Genomic DNA, 12,587 nt, shown 5'->3' with positions numbered 1-12,587 from the left:
ATATATATATATGAATCTTATAGCTACATAAGTGAGACTTGCATTATCAATCATATTCCAAAGTTTGATATTATTTGTAATGAGTACAACTCAAGTTGTCCGCTCTAGTACTGTGTGGGATAAACCAGAGGGAGTCACACCGGTCCATTGGTATACGTCATTCACCTGAACTTCCACGTCGGTCGCTCCGTGGCCGCGCGCTTCAACTTCCTGGTTACACACAGTGCACGCGGCCGAGGGGCGCCTCAGCAGCCGCTTCACACGGAGGTAGAGGCGGACGGACGGACACGTCGTGCCGTCGCTTTGGGGTGTTAAAGGTGAGCTCGTGTCTTGTTGCTTTCGAACTGAAAGGCGGAAAACAGTAGTAGAGTTTTAAACTCAAGTTGTGCGAGGAAAAACAAAATGTGTGTCTACAAGGAATCTCCCCGAGGAGCTCCCCGGGTTTAGTGGTGTAGTTTGTCAAGGGAGGATTTGCTAAGGAAGTGCCCTCTCTGATTCTGGACTGCTTTTAAAGACGTAATAATGATTCCAATAACCAACAAAATATTACACCAATAATAAAAATAATTGTGAGTTGCAGCCCTGAAAATAAGATATTTTCTGTAAACAAAAAGTGTCGATTATAGAAAGAAGAAAACAAGATATGCATAGGTTGTCAAAGACGGTGAGTTTAAGATACATGAATAATATCATAAAATAAGAATGCAACTAAAGATTTGTTTCATTGACAGTTTATATGCAGTTTATATAGTTTTCTTTCCAAAATATCAAAATGAATTTGCATAGAACAAGGGATTCTTGTTTTATCTAACAAACCACAGATTATGGAAATATTTGCATTTTAATTTACTATAAACTGACTAATTGTCACTTCTCTGAATGATCATTAGTGGTCATCAATTAAATGTTGCAACTGGGGAAGATGGGGTTTACTTACTTCATATACTGCTAGATGGCTTATCCACAATCATCTGTAATAACAGTCTGCATAGTATCTAAAAACTATTTTAACAAATTTAGTGGAGTAACCAAGTACAGAACTAGCATTTAAAACTGTAGAAGTGTAAAGTGTTAGGAAATGTAAACACAAGTACCTCCAATTTGTAGTCAGTGTTTCTCTGTGGGCGGAAGCTGAAGAGATGAATGCTGATGTTGCTCTCTACAGCTCTTTACTCCTGGAGTAAAGATCCCACCACCTGACCCTCTGGATGGATCTTCCCTCCATGTTCTTTGCGGCTCCGAGCGGTTTCCGTCTCCCCTGTGAGAGAATGTACCCCAGCGAACTGGATCCCTCGCCGGGCCCCCGGCACCCTGAGGCCCAGCTGGACTTCTTCCACAAGCTTGGCTACTCCACGGCTCAGGTCCTCGCCGTTCAGCAGATGTTCGGCCCCAACATGGACACAGATAAACTCCTGGGGGAGCTAGTGAGGATCGGGGCCAGCCCGGGGGGCGGCCAGGTGCCAGTGACCACGATGTCGGTGCTGTTACCAAGAGGGGACCTCGAGGCCATGGGCCCCACCGTGCAGCTGCCTCTCACTGGATCTTCTCGGCAGACGGGAGAGGAGCGCAGCGAGGAGCAGGATGCACTGAGACCTGTCGTTATAGATGGCAGCAACGTGGCCATGAGGTGAGAACAGCTGAAAGGTTCGATCATTGATTACAAATAGCTGCTTGCTGCTGGACGGCGGGAAGGGGTAGAGCCTGTTGGTTAGTTTGATTAGAGACAGATCTTATGTGGTTCCATGTGGTTGGTACACACACTGGGAGGAGAACAAGTCTCTTTTACCCTTGAGGTCCTGATTGAAGCGTCGCCAGTGAAAGTAACACAAGCCTGCGGGTGGTTCACAGTTAAGTTAGAAATCAACTACCTCTTAATAGAGCAGTATTTGGTATTCAAAGTTCAGCTCCTGAGGGGGAACATGAATATTTGTATATCAATCCATCAAACGGGTGTCAACATATTTCGCCAAAAACGAAGCTCATGTTGTCTCAGAGACGGCGGAGGTCACACTGTGTGACAGACGGTTCCAGTCTCGCAGAGACAATGCGCCATCACTCAGCATCCAGTCAGATTTTCCCAAAGAAAGTTTAAGAGCACAGCAGGAACCTGTTCTGTACTGTGGTTTATGGAATGCAGCCCTTTTCCAGCTTCCCCTCCCTAGACATGCACACACAGTTTGGGATAAGGGGAAATAGGTGAAAGAGCACACACACTCACAGGGTTTGAACACTGCGGGTTTTCCAATGTCACAGTATACACACCCAACGTTTAATTTTGTGTGTTTCCCAGTCGGGCTTGCCCGTACAAAGAAACTGCTCTAATATGCAAATTTAAAGGTGTTCCTGTTACATGACCATGTAACCAGCGGTGCTTATATGGTAAGACATGTCAACAGGAACAAGCTCAACAGCATTTCTCAGTTAAGCGCTTAAAAAAGCTTTCCTTGTTCCTGCAATTTGTTGGGGTGTTTGGCAACAGAATTTGTAAATAAGTGTAGATAAAGATCTATATCTATACATAAATATATACTGTGTGTGTGTGTGTGTGTGTGTATATAGTAAAACTACCAAAACACCAAAAAATAGAATCACTAACCTGTGTCCCAGGACGAGATGTATGTGATGGATCAAAAGATGAACTGCTTTTCTGAGCTTTTATTGTGAAATACCTGGCGATTTGAACTGATTTGACTGAGGACTCCGCTGACCTGCCTCTGAGACACGGTTCCTCATTACGGTGTTCTTGCTTTGTGTTGATTCATTTAGCCACGGGAACAAGGAAGTTTTCTCTTGTCTTGGAATCCAGCTGGCAGTGAATTTCTTCATGGAAAGAGGCCACACTGAAATAACCGTGTTCGTTCCTTCATGGAGGAAGGAGCAGCCCCGGCCAGATGTTCCCATTGCAGGTGGGATAATGGCAATGTTTGCCCCTTCCTTATTCGACACAACACTGCGCTAATTAATGGCTGTGTGGCAGGCAATGAGGGCCTTTATGGTAAAGAGAGTAGTGACCATACTTTTATTTAGTATTTTATAAAAAATAATAAGAGTAAATGCTTGAAAAATCACGAATGAAAAAAAAAGTTTCCCAATTTGAAAATGTCTTTGGTTTGTATAGATCTTAAAATCTGTGACGCAACAGAGTAAAACTCAAAATGGGAAATACCCCATGTAGGGTTTTATTTGTAATCTAAATGCAGGGGTTTTCCATTTGTTTGTTTTACCAATGTATTATCAGTCAGAACTGAACAGTTTTTGGTTAACCCACATCTGGAAACCGGACGTCGTACTGCTTGTTTGCTTCATGTTGATGAACCGATTGTTATGATGAATCCTCTGCTGCACGAACAGTGGCTTCCTAAAACCAAAAACTCAATTCACGCCAAAATTGAGATGAGGGTTAAAGTGGCTATATTGAATCATTTTTCACAATAGGAAAAGAACGTGAGAATCTTGGTGACAAGCCCACAGGAAATAATCACCTGATTCTGCAACTCCCACTTTTCTGATTAAAGACTCTCAGAAATCCCCACTAAACTGCCCTCTATGCAGCAAATATCAGAAAGACGCAAGGGAAGACTTGCTGGTCAGCCTAGTGGAACATTTCGCACTTCGAATTGGTGGAGACCAAAATCCGAGCTAAAAGAGTGTGAATGTTGGACAGAAACACGACTGAATGAATGATATAACGAGCCCGTTGCTCTGTAATGTCGTTTTTATAGATCAGCACATCCTTCGAGACCTGGAGAAGAGGAAGATACTCGTGTTCACCCCGTCGAGACGCGTCGCGGGCAAGCGGGTGGTCTGTAACGACGACTGCTTCATCGTCAAACTGGGCTACGAGTCCGATGGCATCATCGTGTCCAACGACATGTACCGGGACCTGCAGGCAGCGAAGCCGGAGTGGAAACGCTTCATCGAGGACAGGCTGCTCATGTACTCCTTCGTCAATGACAAGTGAGTCTTTGCCTTCTTGATGTGGAGGCTTGTGTGAGAAGTTGTACTTTTCAGCCAATGTTTGAACTGGACCCTCGCGCAGGTTCATGCCTCCTGATGATCCTCTGGGCCGCCACGGACCGACCCTGGAGAACTTCCTGCGCAGGTTTCCAAAGACTGCCAAAAAACAACCATGTCCTTATGGTGAGAGAACGTCTTTAATGTGAGCGACAAAGTGTCGCTGTGAGCTCCTAGTTTTGGAAAAGATCAGCGCAGCCCAAATATTGTTGTTTTGTCCTTCTTTCAGGAAAGAAATGTACCTACGGAATCAAATGCAAGTTTAGCCATCCTGAGCGAGCCAAACAGTCCAACCGCTTGGTCGCCGACGAGCTTCGGGAGAACGCCAAGCACCCGTCCACCGCTCAGAAACAATCCTCAAGGGGCTCCAGCCCTGTGCCAGGACAGAGCCTGTCGCAGCTGGAGGACATGGCAAAGAAACTGACCCTGGGACATGAGAGCAGCTCCTTAAAGAGAGACCTCAAGCATGAGCAGTTGAAGGCCAGTCACCGATCCAGCAAGAGGGCCCCATCTAGAAAGGAGAAGAACGGCCAGATCCCGTCGAGGGGCTCTCAGGAGCAGCTGGACTCCGGTTTAGGCTCCATAGACGGTCATCCATCGGAAGTTCCCTGGAGTGTGTGTGACCACCAGTATGCGGGGACGTATGGCAGCTCCCAGCACACTCACAGTGCGGGACAACAGTATTCCCCTCCGTGCAGCTGCTTCTCACATGGCTCTTCCTCCCGGGGGACCACGCCAGCTTTCCATCCCCCCAACCAGCATTACAGCCATGGGCTGGTCACCAGCCACAACTCTGGTACGGTTCCCTACCCGTCTCATTACGCCAGCTACGGAGAGAACCCAGCCGGCATGTCTGCACACAGTCAGCCCACAGATTTCCAGCCCAGCAGAGTCCACGGCTCCCACCAGCAGCACCGGCAGTACTGGTCCGATCCGTTCGGGGCCCATCCCTCGGCGGCACGCAGCCTGCCGGTGGAGCGGCCCCAACGGGCTCCTCCCCAACGGGCTCCTCCCCGACAGGATCCTCCCCGACAGGATCCTCCCCGAGGGCCGACTCCCAGCGGCGGGGAGAGAGAGGTGGTCAGAAAGAAGCTCCTCGCCATCTTCAGCGTCCACTTGGTGGACGCGGCCATGGACATGTTTCCTCAGCTGATGGATCCACAGGTGCTAGTCGCAGAGATTCTCAAACTGCAGAGTCAGCACGGCTCGCAAAGATGAGACGACGTCCAGAGGGCGTCCTGAACCACGTCTTTCAGTAGAAAGCCAGACAAAGATAAATATGAGTTTGTCTATTTTTGTATTGTGGTATCCACCTTGCGGTATTTGAGTACCTTATTTTAAACTATGTTGCATTGTCAGTTGCCTCAGTAAGCTGAATAAAATAAGAGGAAGTGTGTGGTTGATACAAATTGTATCTTTATTTTAAAATGTAATACGGAATGTATTCTGAACTCTTATGGTTCAGAATCCACATTACTGGGTAGAATTGTAAAGTCTAATGGTTTTCCAGAATAAATGTTCTACAAGGAATCTTTGTGTCATGATGGCACTGTGCACGTTAATGCTTTTAGTGGCAACTAAATGTAATAATGAAAGTATTTATTTTTCAATTATCAGGGGCAATACTTTCCATAAACACTTTATTCCTCAGAAAATGAGATTTAAAGCTGGAAACTGTTTTATAATGATTTATAGTATTATGGTCTTACAAGAGAACTTGTTGTTGTATATGTGGTTGGTTTGAAGTTAGGTGTTCAAATTTCAGTAGAGCTTTATGGGACAAATTAACAATAACATTTTTTATTTTATTGATCCATTTTTTGTACTGTTCACTTCACAGCAAATTTAATAAAAAACGATGTGTTGAGTGATAAACAATAATCTCACATTGATTCATGACAAACTATTTTGTGTAAGGAACTGTACAGTCCTTAACTAAAGTCTTGTCTGCACAAGTAGATGCTGTTCCTTGAACTCAGCACTACTTTCTGCTCTGACATGTGCCTGAAGCCTATTTTGTTCCTTATGGTGGTGCCAACAACGATTTCCTCTTAAATCAATCTTGCACAATGTAGGAGTCAATTGGCTGAACCCTTCTAATTGCTGTTGCAGCCAACCGTCCAAAATTTCCAAGACATTATATTTCAATCTGGCAAATCTCAGTTTGACAATTCTGCTTTACACCTGAGCCACAGTCTGAGTGCACCAGATTTGTTCTGCACAGTAAACAGAGCTGCTTCTTATGTGCTTGTGAGTATGACCAAGGCTTTATAGTTTCAGGTGACTATACACATAGTTATGTCATAGTCATTGTCTCCTGCCAATCTTGGACCTTTCATTGGACTGTAAATAACTCAAATTTGTTTGTGGGCACAGTGAGTAAATGTACTTAGTAGAGGAGCATACATACAATCCAGGTTTGTTGTTGCACTGACGTTATTAGTGGTGCAGGTTAACACAAACAATAAGAGCATTGTTGAGCAGTTATGACCAGCCCAAATCAAATGAGGTCAAATGAGTTCCAGGATCAGATAAGGATCAGTCTTTCCAGGACTAGATGCTATTAAAAAAAAAATAAAGACTTGAACTTCCCGGAACTCATCCACCATTAGCACACACCCTGCTTGTGAAAGTCAAGGTAAAACAGAACGCAGGTTTGATTCAGGTGTCGCTGTGACACGGCATTAAAAGCTGCTGGAGGCCATACTAAAAAGCTCGTTCAGTGAGATGGTCACAACTAAACCAGGGAAACAAGTTTCATTTAATGTGCTCATACTGCTGAAGTTGAAATTGTTTAATTTAAAAAAGGAAAGAAAACTCCACTACGATATGTGTGTAAATTAGGCCACTAAATACATGTAGTTACAATGAAAATCTGTTATTAATGAAAATATAATATAAAAGGGCACATAGACATGTACTTTAATGAGTTGAAATGTGTAAATGGCACAAGGAAAAGCACCTGGGTTTCTTATCAGCTAGGATCTGTAGCACAGAAACCATGCAGTTCACTTCACAGAGCTGCACACAACATTCTCACGTCAATATAGAAAAATTGTAATGAATAGTCTATTTGCTCATCCAGCATTTACAGAGCAACACTATCATTCAATTGTATTTGTATTTGTTTGTGTCGACCTGAGGAATATCAGTCCCACATTTAATTTCCTTTTAGCTATTCTTTTGGTCTCCACCAACTCCTCCAGGAGAACAAAATGCTACTCTTTAGCTGTGTACAGGTGCTGTTTAGTGATGAGCATTTCATAGGCAGTGGCCTTTTGGGGATTTTTCTGCCTGCATTAGCCAAAAACAATGCTTTAAGAGAACAAGTCAAAAGAGTAAAAGTGATGTTCACTTTCAATTGAAATAAGTGCACAAGAGCTGCTAAAATTCTTTATTTGCATACAGCACGAGGTATTCACAGGAAAGTAATAATCCAACCACTGTTCCTACTCATCGAAGTAGAAAAAAGACACCTTTGGGCTCTCAGTAATGTGAGCTGGAATGACATGCTCTGGCGGGAGAAGCTGAACAAATGACACGTTTAAAATGCCGTCTTTAAGAGCGACTCGTGTTCTCTCTGAGGTGTAGCATGATATGCAAATACTGAGGTTGGTTTGCATAGAAGGCCACACCACAATGCCAAATGGCACTGGCCCTGACTTGCTGTTCCTGAATATCAAAGGGACTGGTCATATTTCTTTTTTTTATTAAGTAGCATATAAGTGTACATTAATTTCCAAAAGCAATCCATATTTTGTAATAAAATATGACATAATACATAAAATCAGTGTTGTTGTGGATAAAACATTAAGTCAAGCTTTACTTTTACTTCAGTAAGTTTTTAATTCACTTTTTTCTTGAATTGGAGTATTTGTAAGACGATTTTGTGTTTTTTTCTTCAGAAAATTGAAACAGATTAACTCCATCTCCACTTCAAAGCCTCGTCCTCATTTAAATAATATTAGAATGCAGGGAATGCAATGACAAAGGTGGAAGGGAGCATCTTGAGGGACTTCTCGCACACCAGTTTAGCAGGAATGGGATGTTTTACTTGTGCTCTATTCTGGGGCTCACAGATCTTTGATGAAGTCTCCACCTGCTGGATATCTGAATAACAGCAATAGTGTTTCCATGCGTTCAAAGTGAAATTGATATAAAGGTGCTACCGAATAAACCTGCCTTGTTGAAGATGTTAGTTTTTATTATTCTTGTATCTTATCTTTCTCCCTCTCGTATATATTTATATATTTTTTCATCCTTCTTGCTTATTCTTTAAATTACTCTCAACATCACTCCAAAAAGAGAAGATAGCGAGGACGCAGAGCTAAAACTACAGGTTAAATACCCAGAAGTGAAATGTAACTCGCGCATGCGCAGTTTGTATTTGTCTGATGACGCTGTGTTTGTTGTCTTAACCCAGTTGCAGTATCTACAGCTCTGTCGTAAAGTGTAAAATACACGTTACAGTTATGTAGCACACAGAGGGAGGACTTTACCCCGCTGAACGTAAGCTAAGACCACAGCCCGCGTGTGAGACCACTGCGGTTCCGCCTGTTCACCAGCTAGCGCTAGCTAACGTCAACTTAGCTAGCCCGAGGCTAGCAGCCGAGCTGGTGCGCGATGCGCTTGTTTTTCTCCCTCGTCTAGGCTAAAGCTAACTGTCTACCTCCAGGGGGCTAACCAGGCGAGCCAACTGCGTTGTGTGTGTGTGTGGAGCAGAAAATACACCACAGCCACCTCCTTATGCTGTTGTTGCTCTCCAGTGTCCTGCTAAGATGTGGCAGAGTGTGGGGCTCACGCTGCTGGTCATTGTGGCCACACTGGTGTGCGCACTCCTCTTCATGCTGTTTGGTGAGTTTAAAGAACACGTTTACACACTACAAGCGACCCCCCCCCCAACCCCAACCCGAGCCATTGTGTTGATCTAAGTTAACCGCTGTCAGCACACATTCGCCAGCTCATCAGAGGCTACTTTGGCGGAGCTCGGGAATAGGACGTGTTTCCCCTAAATGTTCAACTCCTCCTTAAATGATAACATTAGCTCTTTATTCCCGTGTTGGATGTCTTTGACCCGCAAGTTTCCAATTTCAGAAAAGGAGTTGCTATTTTTAGTCGCAAGTGCGAACATAACCACGAGTGCTCCTCTTCGGCCTCTCGGTTAGTTGTCCCTCTTCTACCTGAGGAGCCTGTCTGCACACCTGTGGGGCTCACAGTCAGGTGTGTGTGTGTGTGTGTGTGTGTGTGTGTGGGGGGGGGGGGGGGAAGCGTCAATGGGACCACTTCCTGTCACTCTTTGTGTTCTGAGACACTTCAATTGATTTACTCAAGTAAAAGTAGCAATGCCACACTGAAGGAAATGTTATCTGAAAATGTTAGTAAAAAATAAAGATGGGCCCCTGCCTGTGTAATATAATTGTATCATTGAATTTTTGCAATTAATTGCATTGCAATGTTAAAAATGCAATAATGGATCTCAAATCTCCACTTAAAATTACATCACCGTAATATGTATATTTTTATTCAGATTATTGTGTTTATTTTTGTGCTTAATGTAAACTCTTGAGTCAAAGAGGAAATGGCAGCAACATAACTTTATCACACACAGCAGACGACGGTGTCTGGTGGTCTGTTCAGTGGGAAAAAAGGCCAGTTTCTGAGCCAAAGTCTCCCAGTTAGGTGAAATGTCATCGCTGGAACAGAACTCTCGGTTCTTCCTGACGTCCTCGGTTGGAACACAAGGTGACAGTGTTGCACTGCTAGAAAACAGCCCCTAACAAACCAATAGAGCACCTGGCACATCACTATTGGATCCTTATCCTTTTTTGGACCAATTGTGAATATATAAAATTGTTACTTTAATATTTTGGAACACATATTTTTGGTCTTTAAATGGAAACCATAAACCGAAACTGCTGCTGAAACGTCCCAAAATATAATGCTGAAATAACACAAAGGACAAAGTCCTCTGCTAACTTGTCTCTGTGCCCTTTAAGCTCCGCTGGATCATTGCAGCCACAAAAATACCCCCCCCCACCCCCAGAAGTCAATGCACTGAGTTAATCTACTGTATGTAGAAGGTAATTGGAGGCTGTCTTGATTTTTTACAAACCATTTTAGTATTTAACCGCTTAATCCACTTCAGCCCCAAGAGTCATTATCTTATTGCTAAAAGCCAGGCGGGATGCAGTGATTGGGACTGAGCCACGTTATCTACAGACACTTTCTAGAAATGAAAAGGAATGTAATCAAATATAAAACCAAAGCTGTCTACTACTGCCAGTGTATTCATGTTGAGTTAACAAGTTATCCTCCACAATAATAACAATTTAACATTCCTAAATCTCTTCTCAGCACTGAAGACACAGCAGAGATTTACTGAGACAGAGACTTCAAAGTCCATGTTTGTACTGGATTTTCTTTGGTAAATGTGTCAAAAATTGCCTTCAGTGCTCTTCTAAACAGCTGTTTGTCCCTTCTCTGCCCCTCAGGTTGGTATGTAGTCTGGCAGCTCTTCTTGTCCAAGTTCAAGTTCCTGCGGGAGCTGGTCGGGGACGCCAGCACCCCCCCCGCCCAATCGCAGCCGCCCGAGTCCAAGAGCGAGCGCACAGCGAGCGCCCCGATGCGAAACCGGCCCAGGTCCGCACGCCAAAGAGTCGCCTCTCAGGAAAGCCTTTCATAGGTCACCCACAGTGTATCCCGTCATGAACACCCCCCCCCCCCCCCCCCCCTCCCACCCCTCTCACCCCGACTAGCCTCTACAATCGTGGTGTGTGTGATCAATCAGAACCCCCGCTACACTACACAAGGACCATGTCCAGGGCCGGTAGTCAGGCCTCCTCTTCACCATGACACTTTAAAGTGAGCGCGCACGTCGCCTGCTCTCAAAGGGAAAAGCCATTTCTGTCACTTGCTCACCTCACATGTGTCATTATGTAGCGAGCAGCGAGTCTGGACCTGTTGTGTTCCTGTAATGGGGACGAGCCACGCCGCTCCCTGCTGCACCCACGTGTAGTGTGAAGATGCTCCGTCACAAAAAAGAGAGCTGTGTAAACGCTCTTAAACGTACGTGTTTTAATCTTGTGTTTTCAACAGAATGAAGTCCTATTTTGTACCAAGTAAGCCGGATAAAGGTTAGAAAAAATTGAAATCGTCGACAACAACTACAGAGAAAACTGAGACAGGGATTTATACAACTGACCGCTTTCTTTTGTTTAACAGTGCAATGAAATGTATGTTTACGCTGTCATTTTGTTGTTTCTCTGCGCGCTTCCATCCAAGAGGGGAAATCTGTCTCGCTCCAAGACCAAGAGGACAAATGACTTTATTCCGGTTGTGTAAAACGGGAAATGTTCTTCTTGCCACTTCTCCTTCACCCTTTGAATTTAATTGTACAGATTTATACTTGAAGAGGAGACGTGAGAACGTTGGTCTCCATGAGCATCGGAGCAGCCCTTCTCTGTGCCTCTGTCTGCACCTGTGCCTGACCAGATGGCAGGTCACATGGCCTCCTTTCTGTACTGCCCACAGTATCTGATTTGTCATTACAGTACAAGCCAACGCTAAGCTAATCAATTTTTATGTATTATTCTCCCTCCAAGTCAAACTCATGTAACTGTTGCACCATTTTTAATCAGCAGAGATTTATTTTCTCTCAGTGGAGCAGCAGCTTCAAATAAATTATGCCATGAATATAATGAGTCTGTCTTTTTCAAAGGTAATGGGATTTGAGTACTTTTAATATTATTTGTTTTAATTGGCTATACATTCCTTGTGTAATAAAAACACGTCCTCATAAACTGCCTCAAACTACGCTGAAAGTATCCAAACAGTCAATTATTCTCTAAATAACTGTAATGTCAGACTGAAAACAGGTTTTAATGCAAATAATTATGTTTTTGTAACTGAGTGGAATGGATTTTTTGAAACACAAGGTGACAGTGTTGCACTGCTAGAAAACAGCCCCTAACAAACCAAGAGAGCACCTGGCACATCACTATTGGATTATGATCTGAAGTCCATTCAGTAGCTGTGTATGAATCCATAATGACCCTTAAATACGTTCACCCATTCGGTTCTGAAATATATCTAATGGTTACTGGTTACTTTAATATTTTGGAACACACATTTTTGGTCTTTAAATGGACACCATAAAGCCGAAGCTGCTGCTGAAAACGTCCCAAAATATAATGCTGAAATAACACAAAGGAAAAAGTCCTCTGCTAACTTGTCTCTGTGCCCTTTAAGCTCCGCTGGCTCATTGCAGCTACAAATTAACCCCACCCCCACCCCCAGAAGTCAATGCACTGAGTTAATCTACTGTATGTAGAAGGTAATTTGAGGCTGTCTTGATTTTTTAACAAACCATTTTAGTCTTTAACCGCTTAATCCACTTCAGCCCCAAGAGTCATTATCTTATTGCTAAAAGCCAGGCGGGATGCAGTGATTGGGACCGAGCCACGTTATCTACACAGACACTTTTCAAACTTCACATGTAGCTAATTTCCCCAGAGCGTGTTTTTTTTTCTTCTTTTCAAAACCCTTTTTATGCATCAGTCAGCTCTTTTTATACT

At 43.8% G+C, this 12,587-nt stretch overlaps 2 protein-coding genes across 3 annotated transcripts; both read left to right on the top strand.

Moving 5' to 3' along the window:
* Nucleotides 1-221: 221 nt before the first annotated feature.
* zc3h12ab (zinc finger CCCH-type containing 12Ab) lies at nt 222-5,873 on the top strand. Its single transcript, XM_037474591.2, has 6 exons — nt 222-317; nt 1,166-1,627; nt 2,767-2,906; nt 3,723-3,957; nt 4,040-4,140; nt 4,244-5,873. Exons 2-6 carry the CDS (start codon nt 1,209-1,211, stop codon nt 5,230-5,232), a joined length of 1,884 nt encoding a protein of 627 aa, XP_037330488.2. The 5' UTR covers nt 222-317; nt 1,166-1,208; the 3' UTR covers nt 5,233-5,873.
* Nucleotides 5,874-8,358: 2,485 nt separating this feature from the next.
* On the top strand, nt 8,359-11,824 carry smim13 (small integral membrane protein 13). Of its 2 annotated transcripts, none has more exons than XM_037474928.2 (3): nt 8,359-8,523; nt 8,781-8,868; nt 10,506-11,824. In XM_037474928.2, the coding sequence occupies exons 2-3, from the start codon at nt 8,793-8,795 to the stop codon at nt 10,694-10,696; spliced, it is 267 nt and encodes an 88-aa protein (XP_037330825.1). In that variant the 5' UTR covers nt 8,359-8,523; nt 8,781-8,792; the 3' UTR covers nt 10,697-11,824. The 2 variants fall into 2 exon arrangements, with proteins under 2 accessions (XP_037330825.1, XP_037330824.1); XM_037474927.2 differs by having other exon boundaries at nt 8,364-8,523; nt 8,690-8,868.
* Nucleotides 11,825-12,587: the final 763 nt, after the last annotated feature.

The sequence above is a fragment of the Pungitius pungitius genome, chromosome 17 (genome assembly GCF_949316345.1).
Source record: "Pungitius pungitius chromosome 17, fPunPun2.1, whole genome shotgun sequence".
In the NCBI taxonomy this organism is placed as follows: domain Eukaryota; kingdom Metazoa; phylum Chordata; class Actinopteri; order Perciformes; family Gasterosteidae; genus Pungitius; species Pungitius pungitius.
Note: the sequence above shows the minus strand (reverse complement) of the source record. Positions and strands in the feature narration are given on the sequence as shown.

Excerpts from the sequence above, each read along its gene's own strand:
- zc3h12ab (XM_037474591.2), top strand. The coding sequence starts at position 1,209 with ATGGATCTTCCCTCCATGTTCTTTGCGGCTCCGAGCGGTTTCCGTCTC. Across the intron at positions 1,628-2,766 it reads GGCAGCAACGTGGCCATGAG|CCACGGGAACAAGGAAGTTT; the intron begins GTGAGAACAGCT and ends TGATTCATTTAG. Across the intron at positions 2,907-3,722 it reads GCCAGATGTTCCCATTGCAG|ATCAGCACATCCTTCGAGAC; the intron begins GTGGGATAATGG and ends TCGTTTTTATAG.
- smim13 (XM_037474928.2), top strand. The coding sequence starts at position 8,793 with ATGTGGCAGAGTGTGGGGCTCACGCTGCTGGTCATTGTGGCCACACTG. Across the intron at positions 8,869-10,505 it reads ACTCCTCTTCATGCTGTTTG|GTTGGTATGTAGTCTGGCAG; the intron begins GTGAGTTTAAAG and ends TCTGCCCCTCAG.